Source organism: Salvelinus fontinalis, chromosome 4 (genome assembly GCF_029448725.1).
Source record: "Salvelinus fontinalis isolate EN_2023a chromosome 4, ASM2944872v1, whole genome shotgun sequence".
In the NCBI taxonomy this organism is placed as follows: domain Eukaryota; kingdom Metazoa; phylum Chordata; class Actinopteri; order Salmoniformes; family Salmonidae; genus Salvelinus; species Salvelinus fontinalis.
This window is the reverse complement of record NC_074668.1, coordinates 16,870,123-16,882,745: the sequence shown is the minus strand read 5'-3', so window position 1 is coordinate 16,882,745 and position 12,623 is coordinate 16,870,123. Positions and strand designations below refer to the sequence as shown.

Below are 12,623 nucleotides of genomic sequence, written 5' to 3'. Positions count from 1 at the left end.
GGAAAACGTAAATTACGTTTGCTGATGCGTTGAGGTTCTGTTAGTGGTCTCCTTTTTATGGCTCTAGTAAATCTAGGGATACAGTGTTGGAATATCTTCAAATTTGAAGATACAAAGACTGTAGGTTGATAATTGTTATTTTTCAGTGTATGTGAACAATGGACGCAACTCATACTAGGCCATTTGAACACGTGGCAAATTTAAAAGAGCAATTCCTTATGCAAAGGTAAGTTTTGGCTTCTGTAATGACCTCAAAAGCATGTATGAAGCCTTTTTAACACACATTTCACACACACAAACCTTAGATATAGCCACACCATGACTCGCCAGAAACACGAGCATCTCCAGAATCATGTGGATATTTGACTTGAGGTCATTTTCTCTCTTTTTTTTAGGACAATAGAAAAATAATGACAATTCTCACAGCCAAGATTTGGCTTCTGAATATATTCTCAAATGAGATTTATTTTACACCTGAAAACAGAAAAGGATGGGGATCGGGGAACATTGGGAATGTATTCACAACTGTAGTTTACATTTTTTGGTGTAAGCTCAGAGAAACGTTAATACAGTCATAATAATTGCACTTTATAAATCTCCACTGTTGCCAGCATTTCCCCGTGACAAAGCCCAGCTCTCTCTCCAGTTAATAAATTCAATTTACCAGTGAAATTTGACTGACAAAGGAAATGCTAATTTGGACCCAGAGGACTGCTTCACTGCTGCACTGATCCTATTTGTCTTTTTTCTCGGGTTCACTCGAGTCCCAAAAGGCATTAGACATCTCAGTAATTTAAGTGCAGCACATTCAAGGGAAACTCATAGACATAATAAATATTTAAATGTTCTGAATCCTAAAGTCAATGAATGACCCGGGCTCAACTCATCTCAACCATGGGCTGAAACGTACTAGGAAAAAGCAGTGAACCTTGTCTCACCTCACATCACCTGAGAGGACAGGGCATGATTGTTTCACTTTGTTCTTGTTTTTCGGGGTATGGGGCACATCGGTGTACCCTGGACAGACTCCTTTGGTCCCGGCTCACACTCCTTCTATATGATACGTCCCAAAAGTGAAAGGAATATCCCACTTCTACCATACTTACTTATAAAAGTTAGGCAAGAGAGGAATAGCATTTTAGCTGAATTAAGTAAAAAGCCCTCTCATAGGAAAAAGCTGATTCAGCCTCATTTTCAGATTCCTAAACTGGGGGTTTCTTTGTTGGGGGGGGGGGGGGTCTAGGGGACAAAAATAAACTAACACACACACACGAGGTCATAGTGGACAACCTCTCAATCATAATCTTCAATAGTGACATTTTTCTAATCTTTTTTTTGCAAAAATGTTTTGTTTTGAAGATATACTGTAGATTCCAGTGTTGGTTAGAGAAGAGAGCACTCTGGCCAGCCACTATGCCTTACACCAGAACATCAGAAACTGCACGTCAGTTTGAGGAGGAATAACAAAATAAACCAATAAACCCCACATGAAACAATAAAAAGCGTTGAGACACTTTCCCCCATAGCAGCCAATGCATATAATATACCCACAAATATAGAAAACAACAAAAGTAGTTTCAAGTTTAAGTTTCTTCAACATATCATTTCCAAACTACCCATTTCCAACCTCCAAAGTTAACAATGTTTTTAAACTCCAAGCAGTGCAATTTATAGTATCAATTATAACAATAATTACTAATATTGTAATATATTTTTCATTCAATATTGTGATTCTTGCACATCATACCAAAGTACTGATTCCATGTTTTTATTTTTCTTCTTAGTATATTGTGTATGTGTGTGTATGCATATAGGTGTGTATGCATATAGGTGTGTATGCATATAGGTGTGTATGCATATAGGTGTGTATGCATATAGGTGTGTATGCGTTTGTGCGTGTGCGTGTGTGTGTGCGTTTGTGTGTGTGTGTGTGTGCGTGTGCGTGTGCGTTTGTGCGTGTGCGTTTGTGCGTGTGTGCATTTGTGTGCTTGTTTGTGTGTTTGTTTGTGTGTTTGTTTGTTTGCGTGTTTGTTTGCGTGTTTGTTTGCGTGTTTGTTTGCGTGTTTGTTTGCGTGTTTGTTTGTTTGTTTGCGTGCGTGGTTGTTGTTTGTTTGTTTGTTTGCTTGCGTGCGTGTCTGTGCGTGTCTGTGCGTGTCTGTGCGCGCGTGTGTGTTTGTGTGCGTGCGTGCGTGTTTGTGTGTGCGTATTTGTGTGTGTGTGTGCATGCGTGCGTGTTTGCGTGCGTGTTTGTGTGCGTGCGTGCGTGTTTGCGCGCGTGCGTTTGTGTGCGTGCGTGCGTGTTTGTGTGCGTGCGTGCGTGCGTGTTTGTGTGTGTGCGTGCGTGTTTGTGTGCGTGTTTGTGTGCGTGCTTGTGTGTGTGTGCGTGCTTGCTTGTGTGTGTGTGCGTGCTTTTTGTGTGCGTGCGTGTTTGTGCTTTTTGTGTGCGTGCGTGTTTGTGTGCGTGTGTGAGTGCGTGTTTGTGTGCGTGTGTGCGTGCGTGTTTGTGTGCGTGCGTGCGTGCGTGTTTGTGTGCGTGCGTGTTTGTGTGCGTGTTTGTGTGCGTGCGTGTTTGTGTGCGTGCGTGTTTGTGTGCGTGCGTGTTTGTGTGCGTGCGTGTGTGTGTGCGTGCGTTTGTGTGCGTGCGTGTTTGTGTGCGTGCGTGTTTGTGTGCGTGCGTGTTTGTGTGTGCGTGTTTGTATGTGCGTGTTTGTGTGTGCGTGTTTGTGTGCGTGCATGCGTGTTTGTGTGCGTGCGTGCGTGTTTGTGTGTGTGCGTGCATGTTTGTGTGCGTGCGTGCGTGCGTTTGTGTGCGTGCGTGCGTGTTTGTGTGCGTGCGTGCGTGTTTGTGTGCGTGCGTGCGTGTTTGTGTGTGTGCGTGCGTGTTTGTGTGTGTGCGTGCGTGTTTGTGTGCGTGCGTGCGTGTTTGTGTGTGTGCGTGCGTGTTTGTGTGTGTGCGTGCGTGTTTGTGTGCGTGCGTGTTTGTGTGTGTGTTTGTGTGCAAATGTATGTGTGTGTGTGTTTGTATGTGTGTGCCTATTCTTTTGGAGTTTAGAAAGCAGCCCTACACCTTGGCCCTTTGGGTCCTTCTATGTGACTACAGCACCCCACTGGCTTTCTATTTGGATGGGGGAACAGAGGTGGCTGTATGCACTTCATATCAAGCTATGATTCTCAGGAAAAAGTTTAGTCAACTCAACAACAAAACAAGAAAAAAAAACAGCCCCAAATTCCAGTTGGCAAACTAAACCACGGAACATCTGGAGAATCTTCTAAAAACCAAAACCACTGAAATCCATTTTCTCCCCCACTGATAAATAATCCCTCTGGGCTGAGAGGGAGAACCCCCCCAGCCTGTCATCCAACACAGGATCCAGTCTAACACCATCGCTTCCCTCCCTGGAGCCCCCGAGCTGCTTCAAGCAGTGCCAGTCTCAACAGACTTGTACATCCCCAGGAAGTCAAGATCTTCTCTGTCCCTCACCTTTAATCCAGATTTCGCATCATTCATTAATTCTTGAGCTCTGGCACTCGCGCTCTTATCCCCCACTCTATCTGTAAATCGGGAGGCGGATGTGGGCATGCTGGTGGTCCAACAGCCTTGGCACCGACACAGTCTCGTAGCCTTTGCCCAGCATCTGCTCTTTAATGCAGGGTGGGTGGATGTCGTTGACCAGGTACTCCAGAGACTGCAGGCTGCTGCTCAGCACCGATGTGTTGCACAGCTGGCTCTTACTGGGCAGGCTGCAGCACAGGCCTCCCCCACTCCCGCTGTCCATGGCGGGGTAGTGGTGATGGTGGTGGGGGTGGTGGTGGTAGCCCATCTCCCTGTGGCCCCCCGTAGCTGGTCCTCCTGTGGTGGTCCTCAGGAGCTCCTGGTGGGGGTTGTAACAGTCACTGTCAGGGGTGACCAGCACGCTGTTCCAGGGCGGGGCAAAGTACTGGCCCACAGAGAAGTTGCCATGCATCCCCATGCAGTTCAGAGGGGAGGAGCTGACCTTGTCCAGGCACCCCCCGCTGCCAACGCCCCCCGTCAGGTGGTAGGGTCTGGAGGAGGAGGAGGAGGACGACGATAACACCTGGGCCTTGGCCATAATCCCCCCTCCCCCCGGGGCACCACAGCTTTCAGGGGACTTACTGATGGCCCCTCCTCCCCCACTGCCCCCACTGTACATGCGAAGCACAGCCTGTTGTTGTTGCTGCTGCTGTTTCTGCCATAGGATGTAGTCCATACTGTCCGAGTACACCCCGGCCTTCATGGCCTCGCCACTGTGGGCCGCCAGCGGCAGCCCCGCTCCTGTGTACACCAAGTTAGGCTGGGGCGCAATGCTGCCCACATAGCCACCCCCTGAGGAGCCAGAGGAGATGCCCATGACACCCCCCGCACCCTGCTTGGAGGGGCTGGGGTTGGTGGAAGGTGCGGTGGAGGAGGTGGCCCCCTGGCACACTTGCTGCAGAGCCTGGGCCTGGCAGTGCTGGTTTATCTGATAGATGATGCTCTGGATGGAGGGAAGATTGGACTGGGAGAGGGGCTGGGCCAGGCCTCGCCCCCCTGTCACAGGGATCATAGAGCCGGCCACAGTGACGTTAGGGGGCACCGAGTGGGAGAGGGCAGGGGCTTCAGGGGGCTTCGAGGACCCCGTGTGGTACACCATCTGGCCGTGGCCATTGGCTAAAGTGCTACTGCTAGGGGGCGGGTACGGGGCCACAGCTATATGGGCTGGGGAGAGCTTAGTCCGTCTGCCTTCCGAGTTCTTGATGATGCCCTTAGTGGGGCCAAAGGGGGAGGGTGAGGAGGCATTGACAATGGCCAGGAGTCCTGTGTAGCCGCCGGTGTGGAGGTGTGGGTAGGGGCTGTAGCGCTGGCTACCTGTGGTGTCAAAGCCATTCACAGTCCGGTTAAGGTGCTTGTGCTGGGGGACCCTGATGTTGGTGGGGAAGATCTTGATGGACAGCGGGCTGCTCTGCATCTTCTGGGCGTAGGCATCCAGCTCAGCCACACTGGGGTAGCGGGGAGAATGCATGGGAACCACCAGCTCACCTGTAAGACAAAGAGAGAGACACTGGAGTGAGAACAAGGGACAGAGCTAACCAACATGTGACCAAGTAATAAATCACCACAGGGAACATCAAACTAATACCTCACCACAGGGAACATCAAACTAATACATCACCACAAGTTTAACCTGTTAAGGCTAGGGGGTGCTGTTGTCACTATTTATGGTAATCGTGTAATTTTTGAAACGGCTTCCTACAAAATTCTTGATCGTACAATATGCATATTATTATTATTATTGGATATAAAACAGTCTATAGTTTCTATAGGACTTTAAATTTTGTCTCTAAGTGGAACAGAACTCATTCTACAGCAATTTCCCTGACATGGAGTCAGATTTCAGAAATTTTGGCCCCTGTTCTGGAGTCAGTTTTAAGGCCACTGTTATTCCTATGAGTATATGGACACTGCTTACGTCTTCCCCTGGATGCCTTTACGTGATGACGATTTGAATGGTGTCGATTGCGCAATCACAGGCACTATAAATGAAAAAACCCTGTATGTAGGAACTCTTTTCTTGGTGCGTCATGCGCGCGGAGGATACCGACCCACTGTTTTTCCAAGCACTAGTGAAGCCAGTTATATTTCTCCGGTCATATTTCTACTCGTTATAGGAGTTAAAAACATCATAAGGTAGTTAATTTAAAGCGTTTTATAGCAATTTATATCCGTTTAGTGCGATTTTGGGACATTTATTTCTGAGACGCTGTGAATCTCTGGGCACGCTTCCAGTTCATGCCGAACTCAGTTGGCATTTCCACATGGCAAGAGGACAGCTTTCCACCAAAAGACGATTATACCCAAGAAAGGATGCTTCGCCCAAGATTCTGATGGAAGAACAGCTCAAAGTAGGAACAATTTATTATGATAAATCGTGTTTCTGTCGAAAAATGTTAGTGGCTTAGGACGCCATTTTGTTTGACTTAGCTTCGCTTGGCGCAAACTGTATTGAAAAGTAAGGATAGTTTAAAAAATGTAATTCCGCGATTGTATTAAGAATTAAATTGTCTATCAATCGCTGTCCACCCTATATTTTTTAGTCACGTTTATGAGTATTTATGTATACGACTAGATCACTGTCTAATATGGCGCACAAACATTTTCTCACCAGCTGGGCTACTTTTCTCATTGTCTAACCATGATTTTGGTGGCTAAATATGCACATTTTCGAACAAACTGTATATGTATGTTGTAATGTGATGTTACAGGAGTGTCATCTGAAGAATTCTGAGAAGGTTAGTGAAAAAATTAATATATTTTGGCGATGTTTACGTTATCGCTCTCTTTGGCTAGAATCAATGCTGGGGTAATGTTTGCACATGTGCTATGCTAATATAACGATTTATTGTGTTTTCGCTGTAAGACACTTAGAAAATCTGAAATATTGTCTGTATTCACAGGATCTGTGTCTTTCGATTAGTGTATGCTGTGTATTTTTACGAAATGTTTGATGATTAGTAGTTAGGTAAACACGTTGCTCATTGTAATTATTCTAGTCCATTTGTGACGGTGGGTGCAATTGTAAACTATGCCATCTACCTGAAATATGCACATTTTTCTAACAAAACCTATCCTATACCATAAATATGTTATCAGACTGTCATCTGATGAGTTTTTTTCTTGGTTAGGGGCTATCAATATCTTAGTTTAGCCGAATTGGTGATAGCTACTGTTGTTGGTGGACAAAGTAAAGATGGTGGATTATGCTCATGTGTTTTTAGCTAATAGATTTACATCTTTACATATTGTGTCTTCCCTGTAAAACATTTTAAAAATCGGACATGTTGGCTGGATTCACAAGATCTGTGTCTTTCATTAGCTGTATTGGACTTTAATGTGTGAAAGTTAAATATTTAAAAAAAAAAATTTTTTTGAATTTCGCGGCTCTGCCTTTTCAGTGGGGGTGGTGGGGGTGTGCCGCTAGCGGAACGTGTGTCCTTGAAAGGATAACTACAATGGTTCACAATTTTTAAATATATTTTAATGAGACCATGTTGAATAACTAGAGAGATCTGTGACGACTGCTGATAAACTACTGCTGGAAATCTCTGAATTGTAACGTTTAGATCTAAGTTGTAGTATAGGGGAGTAACCACAGATTGAATTTGAACACATTAATATAGTCATATACGTACACATCTCTATGGGAGTAACACTAGCAAGATATTCTGCCTGGTACCAGAATTACACTCTCATAACCAAGCTCATGTGTCACGCACAACTGAAACTAGTGGTTGTAGTGGGGCTATGCTACCTGAAGTACCTGCAGCCATTCCAACCCCCAAAATTAAATTCCACAATGTTGGAGTCCGCTCACACAAAATACTTTGATTGGCCTTTACTCAGGTAGGAAGAGTTTAACCGACGTGAGTAGAGGTGGCAGGCAGCAAAATGTCCATACAAAAAATAAAACGTGTCAGTGTTGGGGGGTGGTGTACCATGGCGATATTGGATTCAAACGACATTATTCAGACAATTTCATGGCTAATTAACTACGTCCGACAAAAAGTGGCGTCAGGGAAAATAACTAAATTGACCAACGATAAATCAACTGCCACCAATGACTCACAACCTCTTCAAAAATGTGATTTTTATGCAAAAGCTAACAAAAAAAAGCACCAAAATGTGAAGCCAAAGAATCAGTCAACGAATGTTTTGGAAATCTGAGGAGTGTCGAGGGTAGGGGATGTGTGAGCGGGACTTACTCCATATAATTTCCTATCAAAAAGTCATGTTAAAGAGACTCCATAGCTAAGCAGTCACAACTCTAATTTCTCCGCTCCCATTACTGATACCATGGAGAGTTCATTTCTACAATGCAATGGGCCTTCAACTATGAAAATTATTCAATCTGCAAGATCCATATCATAAAGGAAATAATGTGGGAGTTAAAAAGCAGGGGGGAGGGCATAGTATTATTGTTTGTGAATTTTCAATGCCAAATGGAAGATGCTTTTTAAGCGCAGTCCCTTTACTCCGACTACAAGAGGAGCCTATTAAATGCTGTATGTCAAAGTAAAATATTGATGGTTCAAGACAAATATATTAGGCCTATATATCACAAACTTTTCAATAGTCAATGACATATATCCTGATGAGGATAGAGGGCGCTATTTACACTATGGGGGAAAAACGTGCCCAATTTAAACGGCCTCGTACTCTATTCTTGCTCGTACAATATGCATATTATTATTACTATTGGATAGAAAACACTCTCTAGTTTCTAAAACCGTTTGGATTTTGTCTGTGAGTAAAACAGAACTCATTTGGCAGCACACTTTCTGACCAGGAAGTGGAAAGTCTGAAAATTATGCTCTGTTCAAGGGCCTGCCTATAAATGGGCATGACACGTATGAGTATACATGCACGTCATACACCTTCCCCTAGATGTCAAGAGGATGTGAGAGAAAAAATGAAGTGTTTATCTTGGTCTGAGGTGGAATATATCCTCTTGGCACGACGAGTCATCAATTTCCTGTTTTCTGGAGAGTGCGCAGATGGACCTGGAATTGCCTTTTGAAATGCCGTCGTTATAGACGACTACTATCTCCGGCTTTGATTTTATTTGATACATGTCACAATATCATCGTAAAGTATGTTTTTTCAATATAGTTTTATTAGACTTTTGAAATTTATTTCGGGACGTTAGGCATGTTGCGTTGTGTGCCTTTTTTCAGAAAGGAGAGCTTCGCGCCACTTGGCCAGTGTGCTTGCTAGTTCAAGAGGGAAAAACGATGTTCTAAATCCAAACAACGACTGTTCTGGACAAAAGGACCCCTTGTCCAACATTCTGATGGAAGATCACCAAAAGTAAGAAACATTTTATGATGCTATTTCATATATCTGTCGAACTGTATACTAGTAGTTTTGCGCCCCGGTTTTGGCCACTCTCTCGCTATAACATAAGCCTTGTGTCGTAATGAAGATATTTTTAGAATTCTAACACTGCGATTGCATTAAGAACTAGTGTTACTATCATTTCCTATACAACATGTATTTTTTTGTAATGTTTATGAATAGCTATTTGGTCAGAATAGGTGAGCGTCTAATAGAAATATCTGCACATTCTGGGAAAAAGAAGCTACATTAGCATAATGGATAACCACTGATTTCAGCTCTAAATATGCACATTTTCAAACAAAACATAAGTGTATGTATAACCTGATGTTATAGGACTGTCATCTGAGGAAGGTTTATGAAGGTTAGTGAAAATTGATATCTTTTGCTGGTTTATTCGCTAACGCTAACGTGCCTATTGCTATCGCTAACGTGCCTTGATGAATGAATGCGGTTGTGTGTAGGCTATTGTAGTAAGCTAATATAATGCTATATTGTGTTTTCGCTGTAAAACACTTAAAAAATCTGAAATATTGCCTGGATTCATGTTTGTCTCTCATTAGCTGTACACGATGCATTTTTCCGAAATGTTTTATGATGAGTATTTAGGTATTCCGCGTTGGTCTCTATAATTACTCTGGCTGCTTCGGTACTATTTTTGACGGTAGCTGTGATGGTAGCTGCAATGTACAACTGATTTATACCTCAAATATGCACATTTTTCGAACAAAACATAGATTTATTGTGTAACATGTTATAAGACTGTCATCTGATGAAGTTGTTTCTTGGTTAGTTTGGTTGGTTCTTGGTTAGTTAGGTTGGCTTTGTGCATGCTACCTGTGTTGTGAAAAATGTCTGTCCTTCTTTGTATTTGGTGGTGAGCTAACATAAATATACGTGCTGTTTTCGCTGTAAAACATTTTAAAAATCAGACCTGTTGACTGGATTCACAATATGTGTATCTTTCATTTGCTGTATTAGACTTGTTAATGTGTGAAAGTTAAATATTTCTAGAGAATATTTTTTGAATTTCGCACTCTGCCTTTTCAGTGGAATGTGGGAGGAGTTCCGCTAGCGGAACGCTGGGGCTAGACAGGATATATCAGACTCCAGCATCACAATTGGTCCTAAATAAGACAAGAGACAATGGATTAAAAAAATACAATCCTATGTTTATGGCTGTAAATTAACTGATCACAATGTAATGAGATGGAACTGTCATACACAGTGTACAAAACATTAAGAACACCTTAATATTAAGTTGCAGGTGTATGACTAACACCAAAGATGTCTGAGTTTCCTGATAAGGACACTGTACATATGTATGAATGTCCTAATACAGACACCGTACAGATTACAAGGACACTGTACATGTCCGAATCTGGACTTGTACATAAAGGACCATAGGCATCCAGATCAGTGGGTAGCAGGACCGGGTCTGCCTGACTGGGACACAACCCTCCCTGGTGACACCATGCTTTGATGTCCCCACAGGCACTTATTTCATTTGCTCTAAAGAGAAAAAAAAAACACGCTAATGGTACGGTGGCAGTTTTTTTCTGATCTTCTTTACAACACAGGATAAAAAAAAAACATCTTTGATCATCACATGGTTTAAATGAGGAGAGATACTCAGCTTTGGCATATCAATGACCTGTGCCGCCCCTCGCACTCCCATATTTTCTCCTAATTACTGCCACATGAGAAAAAATACAATAAAAAAAAACTTGCCAGAAAGAGCCAGGATTTTTCTTTTTTCTTTTTAAAGGTGGCTAATTCCCATTTCTTTCTGGTGACCGAGTCCATATTTTCCACACCTGACTGCTGTGCCGTCTTTTTCCCTCCTGCAGAAACCTAGACTCATTCTATGAGATCAGGCTGGCCACAGAGAAACGCCCCACTACCCCCTCTCTCACCCGTTGTTTGTCAACAGGCAGAACCTATCTCAGCCCCACAAAGGCAGAGGAGTAGAAGGATGAGGATTAGAAAGATGAGGAATAGAAGGAGGAGTAGAAGGATGAGGAGCAGGAGGTGGAGTAGAAGGATGAGGAGCAGGAGGTGGAGTAGAAGAATGGAGGTGGTAAATTAGTGTCTGTGCTCTTTCTGATTCTAATTGCCTACAATTATATATTTGTTGCAGAGTTTGTGACACACACAATTCTCTGCGTCATTCTCCCGTTCTCTCGATTTCTCTGTTTCTCTCTCCCCTCTCATTTGTGCACAAACACGCTCATACACACACACACACACACCCACAAACACTTTGATGTGGTGTTTGATGTGCATGGCCAGGGTCTCTTCATCGGTCTTCTCCCAGGAGGAGCAGTATGTCAGGATAAGTAAACTAAGGCCATGGAGAAAGGACACTGCCTGGCGGTGTTCAGGCCAGATCTGCAGCTTTGCGGGACTTATTGGCTCTGGCTGCAGTAGATCACAGTGCTGAGCAGCAGAGTACAGATGGTACTGGCTGATAAACACCCTCTGAGGCACCCACCCACTGCATCCTCCCCCTACTGCCTCCCCACAGGGCTAGGGGTTTTCTGCACACACACACACACACACACACACACACACACACACACACACACACACACACACACACACACACACACACACACACACACACACACACACACACACACACACACACACACACACACACACACACACACACACACACACACACACACACACACACACACACACACACACAAGCTCCAGCTGTGATTGTGTTTCACTTGCCATCACTGGAGCATCCTGCTCTCTGCTGAAATGTAGGGCAAGAACGACAACAGGTGCCTGGGCGGGCGACTGCCTCCTGGGCTAAATGCTTCACACTCGCTTCATTTCAACACCTGACAGCCCTGTACGGATTAATTACTTCCCCTGGGGATGGAAGAATACACTTTTTTCTCTTCTTCAGAACGAGGCATGAGGCGACGACCGGCACTCTCACGTGTACATCTGAAACAGCGTCACAGAACAGAAGAAATACAGGAAAGACCAACACGGCTTTATAGCAAAATGCTACGACTACCACTCTCCAAACCATCACTTCAATGACTATCCAACCCCGATACCACAAGATTAAACTACCTGAAGTGAAGAGAAGTGGCATTGCCGGGTGCAGCTAGTGGTGGTGAGAGCTGGGCTGGGCTCCCACGCCAGGGTGAGGAGATGGCAGGGAGGCAATTAACGCACTGACCTTCGCCCTTAACCACCCAGCGCCTGGCACATAATGCCCATGTGTCAGAGTGGGCACATCTCTAAATGCCATCGCTCATTAGTGCCAAGCACCCGAGTAAGAGAGGCAATGTGTGTGTATGTTAGTGTATCTGCTGATTTAAAAAGACATTTATTTGATTTATTCACGGGTTGCCCGCAGTCCCCATGCTTATATCCACAGGGTGGGCGGGTTTAGGGTCATTAAATATTGTGTGGGCAGGTAGGTTGAATAAAGAGAAAACAATACCTTAAAATCCAATTTACACAAGACCACCTACTCTTTCCATGGCATAGACTGACCAGGTAAAAGTGGTAATCCCTTATTGATGTTACTTGCTAAATTAACTTAAAATCAGTGTTGATGAAGGGGAGGAAGCAGAGGAGACATGTTAAAGAAGGATTTTCAAGCCTTCAGACAATTGTGACATGGATTGTTTCCCATGTCTATCAAGAATGGTCAACCAACCCAAAGGACATCCAGCAAACTTGACACAACTGTGGGAAGCAT

The 12,623-nt window shown here is 44.1% G+C and overlaps 1 protein-coding gene across 2 annotated transcripts in view; it reads right to left on the bottom strand.

Moving 5' to 3' along the window:
• Positions 1 to 432: 432 nt before the first annotated feature.
• Positions 433 to 12,623, bottom strand: part of LOC129853189 (protein FAM222A-like) — a 77,806-nt gene continuing 65,615 nt past the window's right edge. For both annotated transcript variants that reach the window (XM_055918942.1, XM_055918943.1), the window contains one exon: positions 433 to 5,038. In XM_055918942.1, the coding sequence (XP_055774917.1) occupies positions 3,549 to 5,038 (1,490 nt within the window). In that variant the 3' untranslated portion in view covers positions 433 to 3,548. The remainder of the gene's footprint in view (positions 5,039 to 12,623) is intronic.